Source organism: Capsella rubella, unplaced genomic scaffold, assembly GCF_000375325.1.
Source record: "Capsella rubella cultivar Monte Gargano unplaced genomic scaffold, Caprub1_0 scaffold_7, whole genome shotgun sequence".
NCBI lineage: Eukaryota > Viridiplantae > Streptophyta > Magnoliopsida > Brassicales > Brassicaceae > Capsella > Capsella rubella.
Window position 1 is genome coordinate 3,237,982 of NW_006238917.1, and position 13,053 is coordinate 3,251,034.

General features: G+C 37.1%; 2 protein-coding genes across 3 annotated transcripts; both read right to left on the minus strand.

The window, feature by feature from the left end:
* Nucleotides 1-704: 704 nt before the first annotated feature.
* On the minus strand, nucleotides 705-2,228 carry LOC17878679. The gene has a single exon (XM_006282656.2). It carries the CDS (start codon nucleotides 2,078-2,080, stop codon nucleotides 1,463-1,465), a length of 618 nt encoding a protein of 205 aa, XP_006282718.1. The 5' UTR covers nucleotides 2,081-2,228; the 3' UTR covers nucleotides 705-1,462.
* Nucleotides 2,229-4,787: 2,559 nt separating this feature from the next.
* Nucleotides 4,788-10,651, minus strand: LOC17878732 (B3 domain-containing transcription repressor VAL2). Of its 2 annotated transcripts, XM_023778613.1 has the most exons (17): nucleotides 10,319-10,651; nucleotides 9,831-9,887; nucleotides 9,555-9,724; nucleotides 9,170-9,299; nucleotides 8,924-8,972; nucleotides 8,628-8,843; nucleotides 8,372-8,453; nucleotides 8,187-8,288; nucleotides 7,570-8,090; nucleotides 7,370-7,466; nucleotides 7,107-7,281; nucleotides 6,831-6,907; nucleotides 6,375-6,692; nucleotides 6,229-6,278; nucleotides 5,988-6,101; nucleotides 5,777-5,844; nucleotides 4,788-5,701 (listed from the first exon to the last, which is right to left on the minus strand). In XM_023778613.1, the coding sequence occupies exons 6-17, from the start codon at nucleotides 8,744-8,746 to the stop codon at nucleotides 5,097-5,099; spliced, it is 2,328 nt and encodes a 775-aa protein (XP_023634381.1). In that variant the 5' UTR covers nucleotides 8,747-8,843; nucleotides 8,924-8,972; nucleotides 9,170-9,299; nucleotides 9,555-9,724; nucleotides 9,831-9,887; nucleotides 10,319-10,651; the 3' UTR covers nucleotides 4,788-5,096. The 2 variants fall into 2 exon arrangements, with proteins under 2 accessions (XP_023634381.1, XP_006283163.1); XM_006283101.2 differs by lacking the exon at nucleotides 9,555-9,724.
* Between the last annotated feature and the right edge of the window lie 2,402 nt (nucleotides 10,652-13,053).

A 13,053-nucleotide genomic window follows, 5' to 3' on the forward strand; every position in this document is an offset into this window, starting at 1 on the left:
GACGTGGCTGAATGTTTATTTTTGCTGACTGTATAAATTGATTCACTGTTTAACACGTCATGTTTCACCAATGTTTAATTGACGACAAGGCAAGTTGTTAAATTATGGATGAGTAACAAAGAGTTCTGTATAATATCTTCCCTTATGTTTCTTTTATAGAGAATCTTTGCTTACAGGATTAGGACTAAGAAATTCTATAAAAATCAACACCCTAGCTGTCCAGCCAGAATTCAAGCGAAAGATATGGGCCTTCAAGCAGGCCAAGATGGGCTGTCTAAATTATAAGAACACCTACAGTATATCTTACAACCTTGGACCTACCAAAACCAAGTCAAGTGGCATGGGTGACAATTGAGACAATGACGACACCCTTTATAAGAAAAAAAATATATTAACCCTCGACATTAATGACATGACATCCATTACTAAAATTAAGCTCACATGATAATTGAGATTTTTTTTCCCATATCTCTCAATTGGAATTTTATTTGACAAAGTCTGTATGCTATATATCGACCAAAGTCTTTAAACTTCTGTGTTAATTTGAAGAAATGCAGAGTCAATAGGTTTATTATATCATTGGAATTGTTACTCCTTTTATTGTTTTCGTGAATGAACTTAGGCTTTACCATAGTGTATCATCGTTTATGCAGGTCAAAAATCATCTTCTTTTCATCTCATGATGTAATCAAGTGTTTCATAACTGAAAGCCAAAATAGAACTTATATATTCGATAATATTAAAGGTAGGTACAGAGAACTGTATTACAGACGATCACATGGAAGCCTTACGCTTCATCTAACCAGTAAATACATCTATCTCTGTGGTTTGCCTTAACCTAAACGACACGAAAACAAACGAAGAACAACCCTTACGAAAAGAACAAGAGACCGCGATAGAAGAAGAAAAACCCAAATTAAACTTAAAACTAAGGAAACATTAAAGATAGAAGTAATACAGAGGATTGCAATACTGCTACAGATTACATCGAAACCTAAGCTTCATCTTACCAGTAAACACAACTCTATACTTACGCCTTGCGACCTAAATAACACCAAGTACCCTAAGAAAGACTCGAGACACGATACCTATAATTACGCAGAGAACCTGACGATTAAAGCACCTTGAGATACAGAAAGGAAAACGAGAATAGTAATAAAAGGCTATGCACATATACTCCTACACAAACACTAAACCCTAAGAAGAGAAACTAAGACCTGTTAAGAAAATATTTCGATCTTGCCCCTTGAAAAAATAAGGGAAGATTCGAAACGGTTCATAACGAAGATGTGTGTTTCTTCATCTTCTAGATTCATCATCGTCTGGAGATTATTTTTTTCTTGTAGATCTCCGGTTTTAAGGCGGAATCTGACGATCTGGAAATGGAATTGTAACACTTGGGTAACCATTTGGGATCATCGTAGATTTTTTTAAAAACCTAGATGACCGGAGACAAACGCCGTCAGGCGATGTCTAAGCGAAGCATCCTGATCAGATCATTGGTTGCATCGGCGGCTTGGAACAAAGAGACGCTCTTCTTCGTGAAAAAAGCTGGAAGCGGTACATCGCTCGGAGGCGGCGAGGTCATGGTCACCGGACCGGCGTAAAACGGTGCTGATTTTGATTTGCGGCCAGACAAACGGATTTGACTCGGAATCAAACCGGGATCTGGTCCAATACGACGAGTAGAACCCAGATCTGACTTCTCAACAACCAGATCTGGCTTCACAACAACGAGATCTGACTTTGCAACAACGAGATCCGAAGTCTTCTTAGGAATTTCTTCACCGCGCTTGAGGATTCTAACCTGACCAACGGCGACGGTGTTTTTAGGACTCTTCTTAACCGTTCCCTTGGGAACAAAAGCAGAGACAGCCGCACGAGGAGGAGGAAGAGGCGGCGCGATAGGAGGAGAAGGAGATCTGGTGGATTGATTACGTGGAGGGCTCCGGCGCGTACGGTTGTTGGAAACCGGCTTTTTCTGCCTGTTGGGACATGCGCTAGGGTTACGAGGATGATGTCTCATGTGGGAGAAGGGATCTCTCAAACAGTCTTGGGGATTTAGAACGGCGACGCCCATAGCTAAAGGAGAAAAGGCAGATTTGGTGACAGAAGAGGGAGGAAGAAATTAGTTAAATTATCTATCTCTGGGGGAAAATGGAAATTATAAGTAGGGGGCGAGGAAAAGGAAAGAGAAGAGAGATAAATAAGAAAGGTGAATGAATAAATGTGGAGGTGGAAGAAACCTTTGTTTTATACACACAGATTGCTCGCTCGCTTGGCCTAACTAGAGACGGTTTCTTAACCGACTCTCGCCTTCTTCTTTAGTGACTTACACGCGCTTATTTGTTTCTTTTAAATCTTTTATATATTTCTTTCTTTTTAATTTGTCTTTAACTTTACTTTACTTGATATGTTAATCAATGGGATCAAATACTATATGGCTATGAATAGAAAAATATATGGCATATATAAATTTTTATTATATTTCATGACATAATGTATATTATTATCTCATTCAATAATAGAAAATTTTACAGTTTTTATTTGTTATTATCTAAAATATCCCAAAAAATTCTAACAATGAGGATTTTAGTTTGATATCAAATTAGATTTTGTTATTTAGTTTAATAAGAAAAAGTAATTTGTACAATTGTAAGTGGTTTTATTATAGTTGTTGACAAACAAAATGATTAACAGTAAATAATTGAGCCAAGTTGTCACTAATAATAGGTAATTGATTTTATTTATTTATAAAAAGAAAGAAAAAAAGCTGCTTTGCCCAACAGTATCTAAAAGAAAACAAAAAAAGATCCTCCATTACGGATTAGTCGCTTTCATAATCACACGCTAAACACTAATATAATCCTCCATTACGCATGTATCCTCTCTCCTCTCAGCCTTTGAGTAAACTTTACGTTATGATTCTCACACACAATACATGATACATGATACATCCAGCCATAACTAATTAATTGTATGACATAAAAGGAAAATAAAAATGATAAAAAGAAAGACAAAGATGATTCGTACTAAAAACCATATAATTTGTGGGGGTGATAAAACATATAGTGATACGACCTGCAGAGAAATGTGAAAGCAGCTAAGAATAATAGTAATAACAAGCATATCAGCTAATAAGTGGGCTTCCAATTCCAATAAAAAAGAAAAAAAAAAAGAGATATTCTTAAGAAGTCTAAATAGGTGGAGTAGAATATTTGTGTTGGGGTAATAGGTAAAATGACAACAACAACTCTTGAAAGAAGTGGTCGACCATTTCTATAATTTAATTCAATACAATTTAATATAATAATTTTTAATATTTAATATAATTGAAAGAGGGCGCGTGAGTGAGAGACAAAGAAGTGGTTTCTATAGGGTTCTTCTTCTTCGTCAAGAGAGGAACCCACGACGAACGAAACGATAGAGAGATTATTAGAGAGAGAGAAGAAACCTCAGCTACGCGTTTCTGGGTCCCACTCAACCCCCACTTCTCTCTATCTCATCTTTATTTATTTTATTTGTCCCCTCCACTATTATTATTAACATATCCCCCTTTATGACACAACCCTTCATCTTCCTTACTATTTACTACAATTGCCACGCACTCCTTCTTCCTTATTTGACCACTGATATTTTTTTCTCCCTAATATTATTTAGTTTCTGATGACAAAAAAATATATATTATTTAGTTTCTTTATTACTTTAATTTTGGTCTTCTTTCATTTTTATTCTTCCTTTGCCACTAATAATTACATTACTATTTCTATATCTTATTATGTAAATCTTAGGAGTAGGCTATTTTTGTGTTAGTTTCTTGTAATTTGGTTTGTTTTCATTCAAATCAAACCAAGCAAATACAAATGAAAAAACGAGACAAGCAAGTTGAAGACCATACTATACCCATTAGTAAAATGTAAAATGAGACAAAAATAACGCCTAGTTATTTATGGTTTTTTTCTTTATAGCAAGAGCCAAGAGGTGGTGTGGTGTGGTGGGCAATATATATATTAAAAGGAGTAATAAATATAAATCATTAATTAAAGGACAGAGTCCACGTGTTCGGTTGTCTGATGAATATATTCAATCGTTAAATGACACGTGTAATTTGGCGATAGGAATGGCGTGGAGTTTTGTGTTTTATTTCATGTTATTGGATTCAGTCAATCGAGCCGACTCAACTCAAATTATCAACTTTGGCCGGCCATTATCATAAATTTTATATTTTACTATGAATATGATTGCTCCTCTTTTTTTAATTATTTCGGGTCTATTCGTAATTTTAGAAAAGATTGGTCATTGGGTCTCTATTCGGTTACGTTTAGACCGGACCGACATATGCATATATCATTCGTAATTTCAGACCCAAACAACAAGAAGCTAGTTGACCTCGTATATACGGTATTTGACAACAGCTGGCTCTGCCCATATCGTATCGCTGCTTCCTTCCATTCTATAGGAGTTTGTTTGTTGTGTCACGAGTGATAAGTGATTACGCTTATTACTACTGCAACACTTTAACAATGCCTAAAATTTTGTTTCCATCTTACATCTCTCCCCTTCATCGCAAGCCACATAACCGAAGCAAAATTATAGGATCTCTCGCGTGACCTTTTCCTAATTTCATGTAAACCATGAATTGCATATACAAACCTTTATCAGGCTTGCTATAAAGTCACAAGATTCAGATTTAAGCTCCCTTCTCTCTATACTTGGAAGCTTTATCCATTCCGATAGCATTGTTTGTAATCTTTCTTTCACCTTCTTATTATCTTATACATACAGTATATAGTATATTACTACCAATCGTCGATACCAGAGGATATGATTATCATGTTAGCTGTCCTATGGAATTTCCAAAATGCCATCAAGATTCCCATCCTTTTTCTTTTTGTCACTCTCAAGCCTCACCACACCAACCAAAACACACCCAAAAAGAAAAAGAAAAACATAAAGTAAACAATAAACTCCTCACTTCTTCGGTCTGACAATTAGCAGAATGGTCGTAACCACTCTACCAATTTGGGACGAAACCGAACAAGTTTGTATAAATAATAAACACACCTAGGCTACGAAGAATAAAATACTCATGGAGTTTAGCTTACAGGCTCATGAACTCCGTTTGTGTCTTTCTCCTGCTCTTGTGCCGCTGAGGACGATCCGTGCTCTGTGCTTACCATATCACTGCTTTGCTGTTCTCCTCCTGTATTGGAAATAGCCTTTTGTTTCAGATATGCCTCTAGAGGAAAAGCTGCAGCTTGAAGAAGGCCCATCATGCTTACTCGGGAACCCCCCGGGTCTGAGTTTAAGTCAATATTATCCCCTGACGCTGCCTCAGCCGCTGGAATACTCTCCACTTCTGTCTCGTCTCTGCTCTCCGACTGTGCCTGCTGGCTTGCCTGTCCTGCCTCTCCCCTGTTTTTCTTCCGCATCATGAGCGTCCTAAACCGCCTCTTCACTGCCTCGCATACTGTGCAAGTGCATGTCGGCTTGTGTTTGCCTTTTCCGCTCGGCGGTTGGCTACAGACGATGCACGAACACCCTGCCCGGTGTCTTGGGTGCTTGGTCGTCGCTGCAACTGCGATTTCCCCTTGTTCACCAGTCGTGGTGATACCTGCATTTGCTAAAGTTTCCACAGCAGATGCCTCCTGCGACTGGTTTAGCTTTTCGTTTGATGCTGCCAGTCTCCTCCTTTTGAACTCTGTGAAAATGAAACTTTAGTTTCTATGTAAAGAAGTTTCTAATTAAACAGACCAATAATAGTTGCAGATCATACCTTTGCTTTGCCGGACTAGTGTATCCTGTTCTCTTGGAGAGAGATCATCAGGTGCAGAACATGAAGACCTGACACAAACAGCAACTCAAGTTATTCAGGTGGCCAGTCCCATTGAGTCGAAATAGATTGTGTCAGTTATATCTAAAAGAGATGTGCAATGTTCTGTGGTAAATAGTCTAGGTTAAGTACATGAATATGCAACCTCTTTTACCTGGCAGGATCCAAGTGATTATCGGAGCACAACCATTTTGGTGGAAGAAGAGTATCCACAGGCAGCCGTCGCCATTTCCCACAAGCATCACACTGCACCCATTGCTCTTGTTCCCTGACAATTCCAGAACCAAATAATCAGATGTTCAGTAGTTCAATTTTTATTTTTTTTTAATTTATCATTCCAAGTGTTGCGTAATTCTTCTGATCCTATCATTGCATAGTAGTACATAAGGCCTCACCCTGTTTGACGTGCCACAAAAACAGTTTTCTTCCCGAAAACCGGTGGTTCCTGCGTAGCAGCAAGCACACAATTTCAGGAAAGCATAGTGACAAGATCCAGCTGTTTTTTTTTTTTTGATAAATAAACAAGTAATTATCAACTCACGTCATATTCTTCAAAATCTTGATTTTCCAGCGTAATAATGCTGGGTTTGGCGGATTGGGGCGGCCGCATCAGTTCCTGTGCCTCATCCCAAGTTACTTTCAATTCCAGAACATCAACGCTATCAATGAGCAGACGCTTGCTCTTACTCCCAATGTTCCGAACCCGTTTCCTAGACGAAGTTAGTGACGACTGAAGAAATAAATTATCCTTTCCCATGTCCTCAGCCTTCTCTAGTTTAGACCAGCTGATGTCACCACATCCCGGATTCAAGTTGTTGGAAAAAATGTTTAGATTGGGTTCACTGCTTCCCTTGAACATCTGAAGACCCAAAGAATAATATTGCAGTGTAAGCAAAATTATGAGAGCACCAGAAAGGATTCTTAAAATTCAATACTTCACTTTACAGTGACAGATTCTTATGCCTACGGGGACAACTCAGGCTTCTTATGCATTTACCTGTGTTGCTGTAGAGTTTGTCGCTTTACGGTATCCCATTACAAGTTTTCCTTCAGGTTCTGTACGGCTGAACGTTACTGTAGAGAACATGGGAAAATCCAAGACATCAGACCTAATAAAAAAAGTAGGTTCATCTCTTTGTAGAATGTATTTCACTGTCCTCATTGAACACGACACATGATCTAAACACTATATTCCCAATGTTTGATTTAATCATACCAGGGTCATCAACATGCTATGAGTGTAGCTAACGAAACGAAAGGGTTTGAAAAGTACCAGTGTCACCAGCTTGCAACTGCATGGACTGTATGCAAGGAGTCACACCCTCCAAAACGTACATCCTGCTGTTATTATTAGGCCAAAATCTGAACTGGAACACCCACTCTTTCCCTTTTATGTCTTGTATTTTTAACGGGAGACCCTCGGGTAGAGAAATCGGGGGGAAATATGCCTACATACAAGCATAGAAGGTTATACCTCCTAACCCGCATTAGATAGCTATAGTTTGGCGATAACATAAATACAGCAAAGCAAGTTACCTCTGCACATGCTTTCGGAAGAACCAGTCGACCAATACGACCCGCATCGCTAGCACTCAGAACTTTTTCAAAGAGTGGAATAATTTTGGAATTTGAGCTTGGAAAATAAACAGTTAAGGGCTCCTTAGAACATAACAATACTGCATCATGGTCGAATAAAAAACAGAAACACGATAATATGAACATACAGATGAGGATACTGTCCAGATAATATCTGCAGCTCTTGGTCAGTAATCCTAGGCCAATAACGAGGAAGCAATTGGGTCTTCCCGCGACCTTCTGGAGGAGGCCGAGCGACATGAATCTGTGACACCAGGCTCCCATTAGGCTCCATGCCAGCAGCAGTGGGAGCTGAATTTGCAGGTTTTGGAAGCAGTTGCCTGGACCGAGGGGCTAGTTGGAAAATTGACGTAGTCTTACTTCTGTCATCAATAACAGCATCATGAAATGGACTTGTCATAAGCGTAGGTCCAAGTGAAATGCTCAAGTTTGGCTGTGCAGATAATTCCTGCAATTCTTTCCTTTCAGTTTTGTGTCTAAGAGCATCTAGTCTGGAAGGAAGCAGCGATTCTTCTTGTTTCATTTGAATAGAAGATTGAGTGGGGCCGATCCTTTGAAAGTCGAGCAAGTGCTTAAGATTTGTCCTCTCAAGAACACTGCCTACATGCTCTGCTGAAGCAAATGAGGAGTCCCTACCATTGGATTCTTGACTGACATTCATCTGTAGGAGAGATAACATGAGTCTAGTGACAGAGAATCTTAGACCAAGGAAGCATTTATTGCAAGAAGTTGATTCAAGTAGGGAAAATAGTCTTACAGAAAATAGTGCGGATTTCTTGGCGCAACTTATACAGGTAACGCTGCCATTATCTAGAAGCTCCATCATAAATCTGGAAGCAATGCATCCACAGTGAAGGCGCTGAGAAAATACAAATATGTGTTAAGAAAAACAATTGTGATACGTTGAGCGCAAAGCACAAGTAAGCCATGGATTTTTTTCACCTTGTCACATGAATTACACTCTCTCCAACCAGATTCCTCGGCGTGAAACACTTGACAGAAAATGGATTGCTCGTATGCGGACCTATCAAAAACCAGCATTCACAAAATTTACTAAAAGTAATCAATGAAATTTAGATTCCCCTTCAAGCATCCACTTATGTTCTCACTGTCAACAAACCCATAGCACTAATAACTCACTCAAGCGTTGTGAATATCAAAATTGGTCCAATAGTATTCAAACTAGAAGGCCCCATACCCACACTTATCGCAGAGAGAGGCCAAATCGCCAGATCGCATAGGCCAGCCTTTCTTCCACTCGCCTGACGCCGAGGACGCTCCGCACAGTGCGTTCATGCAAACCTTTGTTGACTCCATAATTGACCAAGTGAGTGGCACAATTCAATTTTCAATCGAATCAAAAGGATGAGCCTTATCTCCGCACGATGATACTTCAAGCCACAGCAAACTTCCTCTTCAATAAAGGCACAAGATTTAAAAAACATGCTATGAATAAGAGTTATATTTGGTATCAGAAAAAATTTAAACACTTACCAGATGAGGCAGATATATTTGAATCTCAATACGCTCCTTCTGAGACACACTGTATACAGATAAAAACATATATGATTACGAGATACGATGAAGATATCAACGTTTATAAGGTAATCAGAAATCCGTAAATGAAATTACAACCGCATAAATGGTTAACGATATCTGATATTAACATCTAAAGATAAAAGTGAATCCGAATGGAAAAAGCGAAATTAAATTCACTAGAGATAAAGAAAATTAAAGCACCTTTCGAAGAAACTTGTCCGAAAAAGAGAAACAACGACTCACTTCCATCTCCTCAGTTTTCAACAAAGCAAATTCGAGTCTTTGACATATCCGAGCGAAACTTCTCAGTGGTGCAGTTGAGATGGAGATGCTGATGAGGAGGAAACTTATGATTAGGGATAAAGTCAGCTTCTTAAACAATTACGTCACTGTGATAAAACCTTCATACAATAAAAGTCCCACCATCGAAAAATTGATTGATGAATTTACGAAAGTCGAAGAAGTATATCCCACTATCAAAAAACTGATTGATGAAATCTATGAAAGTCCAAGAAGTGTATAATAGTGATAATGAGAAGCATGTCTTGACTGTAAAGAAAAGGATGAACTGATTCCGTAGACAAACCTTACAGAGCCTTCTCAAGCTATTCAAATTGAAAGGGAATAACCCACCACCTATCTGAGCTTTAGTAGGCTAACAACAATTCCACTACTTAGGTGCAATTTCAAGGAAGATGTAATCCGTATTAAACCGCTAAATAATCCACAAACTTGAAAGTCATCAAGATCCAGAATCTGAGGATACGCACAACTATTAATGCTACTGAACAGAAGAATATAGACTTGAAGAAAACTTGTAATAAGCAGCTACATTAAGTGACAAGAAAACTAAATGAAATACCTTAACAAAGAGGACAGAAATGTATACAGGTCCGTTGCTGGAGGAAAATATAGGTAGCTGCAATTAGAAAGAAGTTTCACACATTAGGTATTTAAAAATTCACAACGAACCAAGGATTTATAAACAAAGAAGAGAACAGAACTAATAGTAAACATTTTTAAGAAGCAATAACATGATGGATATAATAGAAGTAGTGTCATTCTTCTTGAAATCTTCAAACTTTCGATGACCCATTTACCCAATTCGATTCGAAATGAAGAAGAAGTAGAGACCGAGTTCGTTGAGAATGGCCAAGCAAAACTCAAAAACTGATATAAAATGATGTAAAGGTTCGATTTTTAGAATCCTAATTCCGAAATCTACAGTATAATGAACAGAACCATGCATTCTAGAAAACAAATAAAATCACCAAAGTAGCTGAACACTAATCTCTCGAGCAAGTAAATTTCTCAGAGCATAATCACCGGAGAGAGAGAGTTAAGTCTTACCTTGTTGTGTGCGTGCGTTTAGACAAGCCGATTGATTCGATCGAAATAGGACAAGGTAGAGAGTTTTGAACGGAGAAGTGAAGTTAAAACCAAGTCAAAAGTCGTCTTTTATGATGTCGACCAAGTGAAGAAGAGATTTGAGCCAATTTCAAATCCAGCAATCCTCAGATTGCAATAAGGAGTCGTATAGAAAAAACGAAGAAGTTGATGAATTGGGCTCTAAATAAAGAGGAAGAAGAAGAAGCCACAATGACTTGGGAGAGGAACCTCCATTAACAACAACAACAACAACAACAAAGAGGGCTTTGTTACGAAGATGTACTAGTGACAACAAATCTGAACCGTTAGATTGAGAATTTTTTTATATATATGTAACACAAAAAATATGATGATGAATTTTTTGTGTTTCTTATATATACGAAACTGATGATGTCAGCCTGACCTAAACAAAGACAAACCAGTTTGCTTTATTTTATGGGATGAGAATAATGTAAAGTTTACTCAAAGTGTGAGATAAAATATTAATTAAAGTGTACGCAAAAGGTCATCTCTGTTTCGACCTCACCCAAGGTTTTGCTTCTAGATTTATATACCTCTTTCACTTGTCATATATGTCTCTCACTCTCATCCAACAAATTGTTATTTTTATTTTCATACAATAAAGTGGATTGGTTTTTCTACTAGGGTTGAGATAGAGAGAGTGATAGAGGAACCCACGACGACCTTACACAACACCTCATCAGCTGTTAGGTCCCACTCTCCACTTCTCTAATCTCTTAATTATCTCATCTTTCTTTTAGTAATCCCCTTAACATATTCATAATGCCTTTAAAAGTTAAAACGTAGCCGTCATATCATATATCCCAACCTTAGTTTATCTATAGTGCATATTTGCATAGACCAGTCTCGGTGATGGATACATGAGAGGATGTGGTTCCACGGCTTCAGGCCCCTCTCGGCACAATGTATGCTCCTCCTTTTTAGCTGTTGCTCTTCGATTTTGCCACCCATAAAACATTGGTTGTTTAAACTTTGGAGTTCAAAATCAAGGCTCTAACATGTCGCCCAAAGAATCAGGGTTTATGAACGGAGAGATTGGTTGATGAACCAGTTTGAAGCATAATCATCTTCTTGGAAAAGATCACTTAGCATATACTACAGTACAATAATGTTTGTTGCAAACGAAAAAAATAGTTGGGAATTAAAGACTTTGGACCGTTAAAAGTCTTATCCCATACGTAGAGTCATTCAATCAGTTCATGGGTTGAGTTCAATTGAAACTAAGCATAGATTGGTCCTTTCTCTTTTATAACACTCAGATTCATCCCATTCTACTCTCTATCTCAATTCTCAATTCTCTACATACATTCATTGTAGCAATCACAATACGTACATGTTCATGAATAATTATTGGTTCTCATATTATTAATATAAGTAATAAGAAGAATTTGGTAAAAATATTGTTAATAAACTATAGTAACTAATTCATCAATATTAAAAATTTATAGAGAGAAAAGACTTTGTGTATCCCTCTCTTTTTGCTATATTATGAGTAATGCATGTGAGAACCAATAATTAGTTCATAGAGAAAGAAATAATAATTATCTTTATGATAACGTACGAAGTTACCTACTATATATATATTGCTTAAACTGGATATGCTTTGTTGATATAAGAACATGTTTTGTTTGCAAAAAAATAAAAGCATGATGGAGATAAAAGGTAACGATAATTAGGAAATAGGATTGGGATGGTTGGTAGGCTAATCTTTGGCTAATCTAATCGAATCGATATTACATTCTCACCTACTTTTCATAGTCATTCAATTTGCATCCACGTACGAATCCATACTGACAGTTACGTATAAATACACATGCAGTCGTATGAATTTTGCTTGGCTTATTTAGAGAAAACAACTTTTATGTAGTTATATATTGTTGGTATATAAATTAGTTATATTTAACCGAACCATTAGTCTATATTAACACGTTTACTCAGACATTAAGATCCAGGTGTAACACTTCAAAGTGAAAAAATGCTAGATACCACATGTAACTGATTCGAGTTTAAACTTTAAAGACATTAGCAAGATAAGTATTGAGAACAACATAAACGTGCTTTGTAACTTATACCATATATATACATCACCAAAGTGATTTGTAACTATATATATATTATTTTTGATAATTAAAAAACAATGGTCTAGCTTTCTTCTAAGCCAACTTGATTAGCCAAACAAAATGGTGTCACAGTCGAACAATTCTCAAATGGAACATTCAGACATTTACACTCCTATATGTTGCATCATGTTATATGCCATATTAGTCTAATTAATATCGTTGCCGCTAGGATTTCTCCCATGTGAAATAGTCGTCGTTGTATCTTACTAGGAACCATCAATATGTATTTTAATAAGTATAAAGAGTATAATTAGTTGACAAAATAGAAAAGATCTACCCAAGATGCAAGTGCACCTGGAATTTAATTATGACGAATCACTGACTCCTATATCATGTGTGTCTACCCAAGAGTTAATAAATAAAATTATGTTTACATTTAAGATTTACGAAAATGTCGATTAGTTCTTAATTTCATCTAAAAAATATTAAACAAAATATATATTAAAAAAAAAAGAGCAATTTCATTCAACTTTAATCATACGTACTACTCATTCTACATTTGCGAGAGTCTTTCAGTCACAACCGTCGTTGTGTTTAGTCTAATTTGGTACTGTT